The sequence below is a fragment of the Protobothrops mucrosquamatus genome, unplaced genomic scaffold (assembly GCF_001527695.2).
Source record: "Protobothrops mucrosquamatus isolate PMUCROS unplaced genomic scaffold, P.Mucros_1.0 scaffold344, whole genome shotgun sequence".
Taxonomy (NCBI): domain Eukaryota; kingdom Metazoa; phylum Chordata; class Lepidosauria; order Squamata; family Viperidae; genus Protobothrops; species Protobothrops mucrosquamatus.
In genome coordinates, this window is record NW_015386681.1 from 1,206,183 (window position 1) to 1,221,735 (window position 15,553).

The window sequence follows — 15,553 nt, forward strand, 5'->3', positions numbered from 1 at the left end:
CCTTCATGACTCGGGGACTTCAACTCCCAGAATTCCTGAGCCAGCATGGGGGAACTATGCCCCCCCTCATGACTCGTGGACTTCAACTCCCAGAATTCCTGAGCCAGCATAGGGGAACTATGCCCCCCCTCATGACTCGTGGACTTCAACTCCCAGAATTCCTCAGCCAGCGTGGGGGAATTATGGCCCCTTCATGACTGGTGGACTTCAACTCCCAGAATTCCTGAGCCAGCCACGCTGAGGAGAAATGGAGAAGTTTCCAAGCTGAGCCATGCTGGCTGAGGAATTCTGGGAGTTGAAGTCCATGAGTCATAAAAGAGCCAAGGTTGCCTACCCCTGGACTAGCTGTACATGTTTCTCTCTCCAAGTCTTTGCTTTGTTGGGTGTCGTACCTGCAGACTCTTTCACTTCCCCTCCCAACAACAGGCACCAAAAGATCAAGCATGCAGGATGGGAAGATGGATCCTGCTCAACAACCTTACGATTTCCACTTGTATGTGTTATTTCAGAAGCCCGAAGTCAGCTATGGGCATGGGGTCTCCAACCCTATCACCACTGATCTCCTGGTTCCCCAAGATCCCTTGCCAAACCTGGAGGAAATCTGGTTGCAGGTATCCACCTGGCGTTGATGTTGCCTGCAGAAGCTGGTGGAGCTAGAATTGTCCCTTCTTACCTCCTGAAGCAGCGTAGAAGTCTTGAGGATAACGATTCGGTTCTGGCATCCACACCAGAGCTTCCCGCCCACGGCCACCATCTTGGTTACGGGGCTGCCCGGAGAGCCCAACAAGAGAGATTTAGAGTTGTGAGAATCCCAAAAGCGTCCTGGAAGAGAGAAAAGAGATAGGCAAGCTGCGTTTTGCTTCTTCGTGGAAGACGCCTCGCTATTTGGGTGACGTGGTCGTAGGAGGAGGAGAGGGTGAACCTGGAGGTGGAGTCAAAAGAGGGATCAGCCTGGCATCCCTACGTAGCCACAAAGGAGCTACTATGTTCAACTTCCCTTGAATACAGTCAGCTAACTCCTAGCAGGTGTAACCTTGAGTTGAAAAGATTCCTTGTGCGTAGGCCTTATAGCAATCAATCAGTTTACAGGTAGTCCTTGACTTACGCCCATCATTTAGTGACGGTTCGAAGTTACAACGGCACTGAACAAAGTGACTTATGACTGTCTTTCACACTTCCGACTTGCCGTATTGCCACGGTCACGTCACCCTTTTGTGGTACAAGCTATTGTGGAAGTTTACACAACGGCACTCCTATAAGAGCCTAAGGGTATTGTGTGAACGCCGCCACAATCTTTTCTCGCCCCCCCCTCCCCCAAATGTTTCGGGGTTATTTAGGACGTCGGCCACAATCTTGAGTTATACCTAGTCCTCGGTTTACAACCGAGCCCAAAATTTCTTCCGTTAAGCGAGACAGTTGTTAGATGTGTTTCGCCCCGTTTTACAACCGGTCTCGCCACTGTCGTTAAGTGAATTGCGGCAGTTTAGCTAGTAACGCGGTCATTAAGCGAATCTGGCTTAACTTTGCTTGTCAGGCGGTTGCTAAAGGGGAGACGCTAGTGACCGTCATAAATACGAGTCAGATGCCGAGTGTCTGAATTTCGATCACGTGACCCAGGGGATGGTTGGAAAAGTGAAAAATAAGTCATTTTTCCCCCCAATGCCGTTGTAACTTTGAAAGGTCACTAAACGAATGATGGGAGGGTCACTAATCGAGGCGTTATCCGTCCAAAAAACCAGCAAGAGGGTCTCACATGGGAAAGTAATTCTGCCATCACGCTACTCAGTTCCACCCTTTGCTTCAGATAGTAATAGTAATAATAATAAAGTTGGAAGGGACCTTGGAGGTCATCTAGTCCAACCCCCTGCTCAGGCAGGAAACCCTATACCATTTCAGACAAATGGCTGTCTGAAATGGGAATAGGATTCACACACGTGCTTCCAATTTTGCAAGATCCCCTCTCTCCATCTGGTGTCCCCCCCCCAGGGTTGTGGGACTACCAGCCCCAACTTTCTCAACCCATCCAGAACAGGAAAGCAGAAGTAGCCAGGGCTTTGCTGGGTGGGGGTGATGGGAGGTGTAGTTCTGCAGGGGTGGGAGAAATAGGAGAAAATTATCCTTGGCCACGTTCGGAGCCAAAGCAACGGAGAAGGCCGGATGTCCTTAAGTGGCAGGTATTTATGTTCAGGCTTTTTACCTGCCTCCCTCTGATAGGCGACCAGCTCTCCGTTGGCCAGGGACACGAACACCTGGTTATCAAGATACCTGTAGAAGGATAACAATGGTTTTATCAAATCTATATGCTTCCCAACTTCCCAATAACGCAGGACAGTTCTATGCTATCCCACATTTTTCCCCTCTCTAAAATAAATTACAATAATATTGAGGGGTGTGGAAAGGAACCACACAAGCTATTTTCCAAGGCCCCTGAAGGCAGGACAAGAAGCAACGGATGGAAACTGATCAAGGAGAGAAGCATCCTAGAACTAAGGAGAAATTTTCTGACAGTTAGAACAATTAACCAGTGGAACCACCTGCCTCCAGAAGTGGTGAATGCTCCAACACTTGAAGTTTTTAAGAAGAGACTGGACAGCCATTTGTCCGAAATGGTATAGGGTTTCCTGCCTGAGCAGGGGGTTGGACTAGATGACCTCCAAGGTCCCTTCCAACTTTACTATTATTATTATTATTACTTTACGTCAGATAAATCTGGGCTGCTCGGAAATCCACTCACACATAAAGAGGGAGTCAAAGCTATTTTCCAAAGCACCTGACGGCAGAACAAGAAGCAACGGATGGAAACTAACCAAGGAGAGAAGCAACCTGGAACTAAGGAGAAACTTCCTGATAGTGAGAAGAACAATTAACCAGTGGAACCACCTGCCTCCAGAAGCGGTGAATGCTCCAACACTGGAAGTGTTTAAGAAGAAACTGGACAGCCATTTGTCCGAAAATGGTATAGGGTTTCCTGCCTGAGCAGGGGGTTGGACTAGATGACCTCCAAGGTCCCTTCCAACTTTATTATTATTATTATTATTATTATTATTATTATTATTATTATTATTATTATTATTATTATTGTTGTTGTTGTTGTTGTTGTTGTTATTATTATTATTATTACTATTACTATTATTATATGATGGTGGCCAGAACAGCAGTAAAAAAATAATTCATCTCAATTGAATCCTAAGCCTGGAGTGTGTTATCCCAAATACTTTCTTAAATGCTTTTTATTCGCTGATCGGCTCTGATCCAGTCCCACAACTGAAATTGCAAAGGCTTAGAAAAAAATAAATAAATCATAGTCTCCTAGGGTTGGGATCTCGGAGGTCACAGTAGCATAGACTTCTGGGGTGGGTAGTTGACCTCGGAGGTCAGAGTATCATAGACTCCTGGGGCAGGAAGGAACCCTTGGAGGTCAAAATCATAGACTCTTAGGGTGGGAAAGGACCTTAGGAGTCACAGAAGCATAGTCTCCTAGGGTTGGGACCTCGGAGGTCACAGTAGCATAGACTTCTGGGGTGGGTAGTTGACCTCGGAGGTCACAGTATCATAGACTCCTGGGGCTGGAAGGAACCCTTGGAAGTCAAGATCATAGACTCTTAGGGTGGGAAAGGACCCTAGGAGTCACGGAAGCATAGTCTCCTAGGGTTGGGACCTTGGAGGTCACATAAGCATAGTCTCTTAAGGTGGGGAAGTTGACCTTGGAGGTCACAGTATCATAGACTCCTGGGGCTGGAAGGGACCTTGGAGGTCTTCTAGTCCAACTTCTGGCCCAAGTTAGGAATCCTCAAAGCACACCAGCCAAATGGTTGTCCATTCTTGGCTTGAGATCCTCCTGGAATGGAGGCCCCTAAAACGCCAAGAGACAGTCATGGTTCCTTTCGTGCTAGGCTGACCTTACACCCACCTTAACAACTCTGGCCAAAAAAGTTGTAAAACTGGGCCTGAGGCCCTTAACCAGCAACTGGGAATCCTGGTGGGAGGACCGCCTCTGTCCAGCCGCGATGAGGGCACTGCTGGATGACCTCAGGGAGAAGGTGGGGGATGGACCCTCCCCAAGAAAGTCTCTTGAGGTGCTCAGTAAGGGTCAACATCAGGGGTCTTCCAACTTGGCCCTTTGATGACTTGTGGACTTCACCTCCCAGAATTCCTCAGCCAGGCACGCGTGCCTGGCTGAGGAATTCTGGGAGTTGAAGTCCACAAGTCATCAAAGGGCCATGTTGGAAGACCCCTGTTTTAAACTCACCACCCTTCGTTAAATTTCTTGGCCTTTACGCTTTTCTATTCATTCCTTTACCGTGTGCGGCAAAACCGGATTTTTCCTTAAACCGCGCGGAATATCAACCGGTCCAGCGTAGTGGAGCATGGGCTATAGGGGGTCAGTGCACCCCAAATGTGCCTTGACACTTACAAAATGCAGGTGACAGAGGCCGAATGTTGCATCTTCAGGCTGTTCTTCCTGTTGCGAATGTTGTCTGAAGACTGATAGACGTGGATGCTGCAATCCAAAGGGGAGAGACGTGAGGTCCGGATCCGGAGGCAACTCAAGGCAAAAAGGGCATCGTGCTGATTTAACAGAGATGAGAGATGAAAAACTGTACTAGACTCATGGGAGGAGGAGGAGGAGGAGGAGGAGGAGGAGGAGGAGGAGGAGGNGGAAGGAAGGAAGGAAGGAAGGAAGGAAGGAAGGAAGGAAGGAAGGAAGGAAGGAAGGAAGGAAGGAAGGAAGGAGGAGGAGGAATGTGGGGTCCTTGCTGCTCTCTGAGCTTGGCTGGTTTCTTGCAGACGTTTCATGACCCAACTAGGTAACATCATTTGTGCTAGAAGGAAGGAAGGAAGGAAGGAAGGAAGGAAGAGGAGGAGGAGGAGGAGGAGGAAGAGGAGGAGGAGGAGGAGAACTGTGGGGTCCTTGCTGCTCTCCAAGCTTGGCTGTTTTCTTGCAGACGTTTCATGACCCACCTAGGTAACATCATCTGTGCTAGAAGGAAGGAAGGAAGGAAGGAAGGAAGGAAGGAAGGAAGGAAGGAAGGAAGGAAGGAAGGAAGGAAGGAAGGAGGAGCTGCTGGGGGGTCCTTGCTGCTCTCTGAGCTTGGCTGCTTTCTTGCAGACGTTTCATGACCCAACTAGGTAACACCCTCAATGCTAGAAGAGAGAGGGCTTTGCTCTCACTTTACATACTAGTGGCTTGCCCTGTCGGTGCTGCTGGCCGTGTTCCTAGCGGTTCCTTGGTTAGGCTGTGCTTACAAGCTCACTCCCACCAACACTGACAGGGCAAACCATATGTAGATACAAGTTTATATAAAAGGAGAAAGGGCAAAACCCACTTGCTTCCAACACTGATGATGTTACCTAGTTCGGTGATGAAATGTCTGCAAAAAAACAGCCAAGGTCAGAGAGCACCCAGGACCCATCAGTCCTCCTCCTCCTCTTCCTCTGCAACCCCCCTCCCCTCTAGCACTGAGGATGTTCCCTAGTTGAGTCACGAAACATCTGCAAGAAAACCGCCAAGCTCAGAGAGCACCAAGGACCCCACAGTCTGTCCTTCTTCCTTCCTTCCTTCTTTCCTTCCTTCCTTCCTCTTCCTCCTCCCTTCTAGCACTGATGATGTTCCCTAGTTGGGTCATGAAACATCTGCAAGAAAACCACCAAGCTCAGAGACCACCAAAGGCCTCAACTCCCACCTACAAATACCTCTTCCGCGAACAGCAGCCCCCAGGGTTAGCCGAACGATCACCCTCTGGCTCCAGAGCAATGAAAGGAATTATATTTATATTAAATCATATTCAAGAGCTCTTGGAGGATCCTGTGACCTCAGAGCAGCCCAGCCAAAGGGATAGAGCAGGGGTCTTCAAACTTGGCCCTTCATGACTTGTGGACTTCAACCCCCAGAATTCCCCAGTCAGCATGGATGGACTTCACCTAAAATTCCTGTCAGCATGGATAGACTTCAACTCCCAGAATGCCCCAGTCAGCATGGATGGACTTCACCTAAAATTCCTGTCAGCATGGATGGACTTCAACTCCCAGAATTCCCCAGTCAGCATGGATGGACTTCACCTAAAATTCCTGTCAGCATAGATGGACTTAAACTCCCAGAATTCCCCAGTCAGCATGGGTCGACTTCACCTAAAATTCCTGTCAGCGTGGATGGACTTCAACTCCCAGAATTCCTCAGCCATCTGAAAACAATGCCCTAAGCCAGGGGTCTTCAAGCCGATTAGTGTACCTCCAAAGTGACAATAAAGTTATTATTCTATTCATCTATCCCAGGGGTCTTCAAACTTGGGCCTTTGATGACTTGTGGGCTTCAACTCCCAGAATTCCTCAGCCAGCGTGCCTAGCTGAGGAATTCTGTGAGTTGAAGTCCGCAAGTCATCAAAGGCCCAAGTTTGAAGACCCCTGGCTTAGGGTATTGTTTCTGGATGGCTGGGGAATTCTGGGAATTGAAGTCCATGCATGCTGACAGGAATTTTAGGTGAAGTCCATCCATGCTGGCTGAGGAATTCTGGGAGCTGAAGTCCACGAGTCATGAAGGGGGCCATAGTTCCCCCATGCTGGCTGAGGAATTCTGGGAGTTGATGCCCACAAGTCCTAAAAGGGCCAAGTTTGAAGACCCCTGGGATAGAGAGCCTGTGGGGAGCCCTCTTTCTCGTCTGGACACTCAGGGAAAACAGGGGTTCTGGCACCGCCCGTTAGCCCCAAACCCGGAGAGATGCCAGGGCAGGGTCTCCTTACCAGCCATCCTCGGTGCCCAGCCACATGGAGCTTTGATAGGCCTCGGGGTCCACGCTCAGCAGGTCTTCCAGGCTGGCCCTGGTGAAGGAGCCTTGACTGGAGCGCCTCATAGCTCGGCCGTCCATGGGGCTTTCGCCGATCTGGTTCTGGGCGAAGGGGCGACCGATGGGGAGGAAGCTACTGGGGTCCTGCTCCTCTTCCGAGCTGGTGGTCTCGGCCGTCACATCTTTGGAACTGGGGCTCTCCTCATCTGCCAAAGGAAAGGGGACCACAAAGTGTAGAGGTTCCTCAACTGACAAACATTTGTACACATATTTAAGTGGACGATCACTTAAATATGAGCCAGCCGTGTGTTGCAGCTGCCACAAAAGCCAACACAGTGCTAGGCTGCATTAACAGAGGGAGAGAATCAAGATCACGTGAAGTGTTAATACCACTTTACAAGGCCTTGGTAAGGCCACACTTGGAATACTGCATCCGGTTTTGGCAACCACGATGTAGAAAAGATGTTGAGACTCTGGAAAGAGTACAGAGAAGAGCAACAAAGATGATTAGGGGACTGGAAGCTAAAACATGTAAGGAATGGTTGCTGGAATTGGGTATGTCTAGTTTAACAAAGAGAAGGACGAGGGGGGACATGATAGCAGCCTTCCAGTATCTCAGGGGCTGCCCCAAAGAAGAGGCAGTCAAGCTGTTCCCCAAAGCCCCTGAAGGCAGGACCAGAAGCAACAGATGGAAACTAATCAAGGAGAGAAGCAACCTAGAACTAACGAGGAATTTCCTGACAGTTAGAACAATTAATCAATGGAACAACCTGCCTCCAGAAGCTGTGAGTGCTCCAACACTGGAAGTTTTTAAGAAGAAATTGGACAGCCAGAAATGGTATAGGGTTTCCTGCCTGAGTAGGAGGTTGGACTAGATGACCTCCAAGGTCCCTTCCAACTCTGTTATTCTATTCTGTTCTTCTCTGTTCTGTCTATCCACTCCTTCCTTCCTTCCTTCCTTCCTTCCTTCCTTCCTTCCTTTCCTTCCTTCCTTTCTTTCCTTCCTTCCTTCCTTCCTTCTTTCAGGCGAAACACATCCAATTCTTTCAACCCTTCTTCATAAGATTTTGCTTCCAAGCCCATCACCATATTCCCTGCTCTTCTCTGCCCTTTTTCCTGGCTCCTCATATTCAAGAGATTTTGGAAAACCCTTTTCCTCCACGCTTTTATTCCAGAATACAGGCCAGTTATTGTAAATTGCTTAAAACCCTTCTCCCAAATCCAAAACCCTTCTCCCAAATTCCTTTGAAGTGGAGTTTTAACGTCCTAAATCCGCAGCTAGCACGTCCTCTGACAGGAAAATCGGAGGAGTCAAGTCCCACCAACTTTAGCAGACATCAGCTTGGGAAAAATAGTTTATAGCTAAACAGGAAGTTATATGCCTGGAGATTTTTTTTTATGTGCTGCTATTTTTAAAGGGCTGCTATAATAAATGCTTCGTTCTGTTTCAAAAGATTAGGACTGCCCCTTTTAATAAAAAAAAAATATTTCTTTTAGGAGGGAGCATTGTTATTTGGGATGATGGTTTATCCCAGTGCATTGTTTATTAATAGGATATCACATCACACCATCTCTAGACACTGGCTACAGCATTCATATAAACAATAACAACTCCCCCCCCGATAACAAGCTCTCATTCGGTGCAGAATACGTCATATTATTCCGGTCTCGGTTCTAACAACGCTGCGATTCTCAAAGTGGATAAACAAGGGCAGCTTCCAGGGAGTAGAAATATTTGGACATTTTGCTAGGTAATAAAAAGCCTGTTCCTTAGGAACAGAGAGAGAACTGAATTGTTTGTGCTCAAATGCTTCCATGCTGATTTATCAAGTACTTGCTGGAAAAAAAAAGCTGGATTTTTTAAAATGTTTATTAAAGCCACCAAGTCTTGGTAGAAGAAAACGGGCTGAAAAAACAACAACTCCATGTATGAGTTTTTGTGTGAGTATATGTGTGTGTTGAACGGGACTTTTGCGGTACAGGTAGTCCTCTGCTTACCGCCACAATTGAGCCCAACATTTTGGTTGTTAAATGAGACGTACGTTAATTTGGCTCCGTTTTATGACATTTCTTGCCACAGTTGTTAAGTGAATCACAAAGTGATTGCTAAAAGCCAACATGGGTTTGTCAAAAACAGATCATGCCAGACAAATCTTATTGCGTTCGTTGACCAAGGGTTTCCTGCCTGAGCAGGGGGTTGGACTAGATGACCTCCAAGGTACCTTCCAACTTTATTATTATTATTAGTAGTAGTAGTAGTAGAATTAGTATTATTATTATAACTGCAGTTGTTCAATTAGTGACACAGTTGTTAAGCTTCCCCGCTGATTTTGCCAAAGGGGATCACGTGAGACCCGGGGATACTGGAACCGTCATAAATATGAAGCGTCTGAATTTGGATCACGTGACCCCAGGACGTTGCAACTGTCATTAAGTACATGCCAGTTTCCAAGCGTCTGAATCTGGATCACGTGACCCCGGGACGTTGCAGCTGTCATTAAGTACATGCCAGTTTCCAAGCGTCTGAATTTGGATCACGTGACCCCGGGACGTTGCAGCTGTCATTAAGTACATGCCAGTTTCCAAGCGTCTGAATTTGGATCACGTGACCACAGGGATGCTTCAACGGTCGTAAGTGTGAAGAACGGTTTTTCAGTGCCGTTGTAATGTGGAACGGTCACTAAATGAACTCCCTGTATAGGTCACGGTGTCCTCTTTTCCCAGAAACAGATAACTCACTTGTAAAGCTGGAGATGGTGGAGTGGCTTTGAAGGGTGCCGGAGGGACTGGGTGAGGACTCGTCGTCGGTGTCATCGCTGTCAAACGGGACAAGTTCCTGGCCGGCGGTATCCATCGGCTCCAAGATCTCCAGAGAAGATCCAGAAATGGAGATGTGCAAACACGGTTGAGGGGCAGCTTCATCCAGGGTGGGGTTTCCCGGCTCCGAGGCTGGGCTGGCTAGAGAGACTGGACGTTCCCTGGGGAAGAAGGCGTTGTAAAATGAAAAGTGAGTCTTGCAGGACATTGTTACATTTAATTCTAGGTTTAATTTGCTTTTGGGTTCTGTTCTGTTCTGTTCTATTCTATTTTCCATTCCATTCCATTCCATATTTTCTATTCTATTCTATTCTATTCTATTCTATTCTATTTTATTCTATTCCATTCCATATTTTCTATTCTATTCTATTCTATTCTATTCTATTCTATTCTATTCTATTCTATTCTATTCTATTCTATTCTATATTTTCTATTCTATTCTATTCTATTCTATTCTATTCTATTCTATTCTATTCTATTCTATTCCATATTTTCTATTCTATTCTATTCTACTCCATATATTCTATTCTATTCTATTCTATTCTATTCTATTCTATTCTATTCTATTCTATTCTATTCTATTCTATTCTATTCCATATTTTCTATTCTATTCTAATTTCATTCTATTCTATTCTATTATACTCTATTCATTATTCTATTCTATTCTATTCTATTCTATTCTATTCTATTCTATTCTATTCCATATTTTCTATTCCATTCTATTCTATATTCCATTCCATATTCTATTCTATTCTATTCTATTCTATTCCATATTTTTTATTCTATTCTATTCTATTCCATATTTTTTATTCTATTCTATTCTATTCTATTCTATTCTATTCTATTCTATTCTATTCTATTCTATTTTATTCTATTCTATTCTATTCTATTCTATCCTATTCCATTCCATTCTTTTGAGTCTACGCTATGCTACTCTATTCTAAATAAATAAATAAAACATGGCCCATATATTTTTTTTTCTAAATCAATTAATTAATTAAAACAAAAACTCCCCATTGACCACTCCTTCCTTCCTTCCTTGCAGGTCCCCTGGAGATTCCCAAGCAGATCCCCCCCAGAGGACGAGGGCGGTTGGCAGGGCTGGTACCTGTAAGTCCTCTTGAGACCCGGCACGGAGGCGATGCACAAAATCCGGGCGGAGCAGACGGCGATGCAGGCCTCCACGATGGGCTCCTTCTTGATGCTGAGAAGGCACACCTGCCCCACGTAGCCGTCGCTGTTGCAGACCCAGACCTCGTAGGCGTTCTCCGGGTTGTTGTGGCTGGGGGAGGCGCAGGAGAACTGGGGAGGGGGGAAGCAAAACAATTCTCCCTTAAGGTCTTCCTTGGCAGCAGGCAAAAGAGGGGAGGGGTTTCCTGCCCACGCCGTGTTTAAGCTAGAGTCTCTCAACCGAAGATGGGTGGACTTCAACTCCCAGAATTCCTCGGCCGGCAATTGAATTCTGGGAGTTGAAGTCCATCAGTCTTAAAAAGGATGGGAAACACTGCTCTAAGCCAGGGGTCTTCAAACATGGCTCTTTTAGGACTTGTGGAGTTCAACTCCCAGAATTCCCCAGTCAGCATGGATGGACTTCCCCTAAAATTCCTGTCAGCATGGATGGACTTCAACTCCCAGAATTCCCCAGTCAGCATGGACTTCTACTCCCAGAATTCCCCGGTCAGCATGGATGGACTTCCCCTAAAATTCCTGTCAGCATGGATGGACTTCAACTCCCAGAATTCCCCAGTCAGCATGGATGGACTTCATCTAAAATTCCTGTCAGCATGGATGGACTTCAACTCCCAGAATTCCCCAGTCAGCATCAATGGACTTCAACTCCCAGAATACCCCAGCCATCCAGAAACAATACCCTAAGCCAGGGGTCTTCAAAGTTGGCCCTTTTATGACTTGCGGACTTCAACTCCCAGAATTCCTCAGCCAGCATGGGGGAACTATGCCCCCTTCATGAAATGTGGACTTCAACTCCCAGAATTCCTCAGCCAGCGTGCCTGGCTGAGGAATTCTGGGAGTTGAAGTCCACAAGTCATAAAAGGGCCGAGTTTGAAGACCCCTGATATAGGTGGTCATGAAGGGTGATCCCAGGATCCCAGGACAATGCAACTGTCATAAAATACACGCTAGGTGCAAGCCCTTGAATTTTGTCCACACAACCACAGAGATGCTGCTACCATAATCGTAAGGGCAAAAAACTGGTCGTAAGTCACTTTTTTTTTTTTACTGCCAATGTAACTTTACACAGTCACTAAACGAACGGTTGAAAGTCAAGGTGTAGGTGTATACTCAAAGTTTTACATTCTACTTGAAGAGCCAGTTCTGAGATTTAGGCAGACAGAAGCAAAGTTAGTCATTCAATGGCAGTGCAATAAATCCAGGGGGAGTTGCATTACAGGGTCTTTTAAACACTTGGCCCATGAAAAGAGTAACTTCTTAATATACAGCCAATTGTCTGAAATGGTATAGGGTTTCCTGGTTGAGCAGGGGGTTGGACTAGATGACCTCCAAGTCCAAGGTACCTTCCTACTCTATTATTTTCTTTTCTATTCTGTTCTGTTCTATTCTAACCTATTCCATTCCATCCCATTCTATTCCATATATTCTATTCTGTTCTGTTCTACTCTACTCTACTCTATTCTATTCCATCCCATCCCATCCCATCCCATATATTCTATTCTGTTCTGTTCTGTTGTATTCTATTCTATTCTAATTCTATTCCATTCCATATATTCTAATTCTAATTCTAATTCTATTCTATTCCTATTCCATTCCATATATTCTAATTCTAATTCTAATTCTAGTTTAATTCTATTCCATTCCATATATTCTAATAATTCTAATTCTAATTCTATTCTAATCTATTATATTGTATTCTAATCTATTCTATTCTATTCTATTCCTATTCCATTCCATTCCATTCCATATATTCTAATTCTAATTCTAGTTTAATTCTATTCCATTCCATATATTCTAATAATTCTAATTCTAATTCTATTCTATTCTATTCTATTCTATTCCTATTCCATTCCTATTCCATTCCATTCCATATATTCTAATTCTAATTCATTCCATTCTACTGCAGAGCCTGTAACAAGTGCGAGAAAAGAACAACCTTGGGTTGGATCGTAAAAGCTTCCACCTACTTGCATCCCGCTCCGTGTTTTCATAATGGGAATTGCCTTCAGGAACTCAGGATCCAGACAGTTTTTGTTAGAAGCTGGATAATTAAAGAGAAATAAATAAATAAACATTGCAGCCTTAGCTTGAAACATAAACACCGATTTTCAGTTTTACAATACATTTTATAATTCCATAAAGAATCAGTATTTCTCTATTTTTATCCTGCCTTTATTATTATTTTATATATGACTCAAGGTAGTGAACATACCTAATACTCCTTCTTCCTCCTGTTTTCCCGACAACAACAATCCTGTGAGGTGGGTTGGGCCCAAAGTCTACCAGCTGGCTTTCATGCCTAAGGCAGGACTAGAACTCACCGTCTCCTGGTGATTGGCCCAAAATCCCCTAGCCAATTTCATGCCTAAGGCGGGACTAGAACTTCCTGTCTCCTGGTGATTGGCCCAAAGTCACCCAGACGGCTTTCATAGCTAAGGCAGGACTAGAACTCACCGTCTCCTGGTGATTGGCCCAAAGTCACCCAGTTGGCTTTCATGCCTAAGGCGGGACTAGAACTCATTGTCTCCTGGTGATTGGCAGTCACCCAAATGGCTTTCATGCCTAAGGCGGGATTAGAACTCCCCATCTCCTGGTGATTGGCCCAAAGTCCCCCAACCGATTTCATGCCTAAGGGCAGGACTTGAACTCGGCTTCACCTGGTTTCCAGCCTGATGCCCTAACCACCACACAAAACTGCCTCTCCATAATATATTAGAAAACCACAATGCCCATGGTATTTTAGCTCACTTTTTCACTTATTTGATTTTTCCATGCATATTTTTACCCTTTTCTCTTTTTTTACATGTTTTTATCGCTCCTCGTTTCTAGTCTTTCTTTAAAGCATAATTTTAAAAAACTCTTAGCAAACTTGTAGCATTATCCGATCAGTTGCCGATGCCACTGTGCAGTGTCACAGCGAAAGCACAACGCAAATTGGAATAGATTAAAAGCTTTCCCGCTTTGTCAACCCTATTTGCCCTATTGAAAACCCCAAAAAATTCTCATATAGAGTGCATGAGCAAATAGATTTGGCTTCCAGGAATTCAGACTGAATCCAATCCCTGTTCACAGAAAATCAGCATGTCGGGGAGCAGACAACAGGCTAATTTTCACAGTGAGGGGTTAGCTTTCTACCTGCAGGGTGTGCAGCTAAGAAGGAGCATTGAGTTGGCTATTTAGATTTCAATTCAGACTGAATCCAATCCCGGTTCATAGAAAATCAGCATGTCAGGGAGCAGACGGCCAGCTAATTTTCACAGCGAGGGGCTAGCTTTCTACCTGCGGGGTGCACAGCTAAGAAGGAGCACCGAGTTGGCTATTTAGATTTGAATTCAGATTGAATCTAATCCCTGTTCACAGAAAATCAGCATGTCAGGGAGCAGACGGCCTGCTAATTTTCACAGGGAGGGGCTAGCTTTCTACCTGTGGGGTGTGCAGCTAAGAAGGTGCATCAAGTTGGCTATTTAGATTTCAATTCAGACTGAATCCAATCCCTGTTCACAGAAAATCAGCATGTCAGGGCGTAGACGGCAGGCTATTTTTCACAGTGAGGGGCTAGCTTTCTACTTGCGGGGTGTGCAGCTAAGAAGGAGAATCGAGTTGGCTATTTAGATTTGAATTCAGACTGAATCCAATCCCTGTTCACAGAAAATCAGCATGTCAGGGAGCAGACGGCAGGCTAATTTTCACAATGAGGGGCTAGCTTTCTACCTGCGGGGTGTGCAGCTAAGAACGAGCATCGAGTTGGCTATTTAGATTTGAATTCGGATTGAATCCAATCCCTGTTCGTAGAAAATCAGCATGTCAGGGAGCAGACGGCCGGCTCATTTTCACAGTGAGGGGCTAGCTTTCTACCTGCGGGGTGTGCAGCTAAGAAGGTGCATCGAAAATCAGCATGTCGGGGAGCAGACAACAGGCTAATTTTCACAGTGAGTAGCTAGCTTTCTACCTGCAGGATGTGCAGCTAAGAAGGAGAATCGATTTGGCTATTTAAATTTCAATTCAGACTGAATCCAATCCCTGTTGATAGAAAATCAGCATGTCAGGGCGCAGATGGCAGGCTAATTTTCACAGCGAGGGGCTAGCTTTCTACCTGCGGGGTGCACAGGTAAAAAAAGAGCATCAAGTTGGTTATTTAGGTTTGAATTCAGACTGAATCCAATCCCTGCTCACAGAAAATCAGCATGTCAGGGAGCAGACGGCAGGCTAATTTTCACATTGAGGGGCTAGCTTTCTACCTGCGGGGTGTGCAGGTAGAAAGCGTCGCCCGTTCATTTAAAGCGGTGCCAAACCATCCAAAGAAGACTACCTAGCTTCTTCTTTGCGTCCTCAAAGCCTTGTTCAAAATTGTGCCGGGCGTCCGGATTGGGAAATTCAAAAATGTGAGAGTCGGTGCTGTCGGATTTGGTGACGGTCATCTCCATCTTGTTGGGCGGGAAGGAGAGGCTGAAGGACACCGACTGCTTCTCCGTCAGTTCCCGGTGGATGGCGGCCATTAAATCCTTGATGACGTCATCCAGGGTCTGAAGAACAGAGCAGAGATCAGAACCCGGAGCGTGGGAATCTCAAAAGCTTTTCGGATAATGTGAGCTTGGCTGGAAAAAACCCCCCCAAAAAAACAAAACAAAACAAAACAAGCCAAATTTTCTCTAGCAGACTCAAAGAATCACAACTGGGCTTTTGGGGCGGGCCAGGTTGTTAACCTAAAAACGTGACCCACACACACACACACACACACAAAAAAGCCCGGTTGTCATTCTACA

General features: G+C 45.6%; 1 protein-coding gene across 1 annotated transcript in view; it reads right to left on the reverse strand.

The window, feature by feature from the left end:
* ARHGEF17 (Rho guanine nucleotide exchange factor 17) overlaps positions 1-15,553 on the reverse strand; it is a 122,841-nt gene that overhangs the window by 4,901 nt on the left and 102,387 nt on the right. The window contains exons 12-19 of the mRNA XM_015815489.1: positions 15,100-15,313; positions 12,758-12,831; positions 10,708-10,901; positions 9,522-9,760; positions 6,739-6,988; positions 4,415-4,501; positions 2,198-2,265; positions 674-822 (exon numbers count right to left, since the gene is read on the reverse strand). Coding sequence (XP_015670975.1) covers positions 674-822; positions 2,198-2,265; positions 4,415-4,501; positions 6,739-6,988; positions 9,522-9,760; positions 10,708-10,901; positions 12,758-12,831; positions 15,100-15,313 — 1,275 coding nt within the window. The remainder of the gene's footprint in view (positions 1-673; positions 823-2,197; positions 2,266-4,414; positions 4,502-6,738; positions 6,989-9,521; positions 9,761-10,707; positions 10,902-12,757; positions 12,832-15,099; positions 15,314-15,553) is intronic.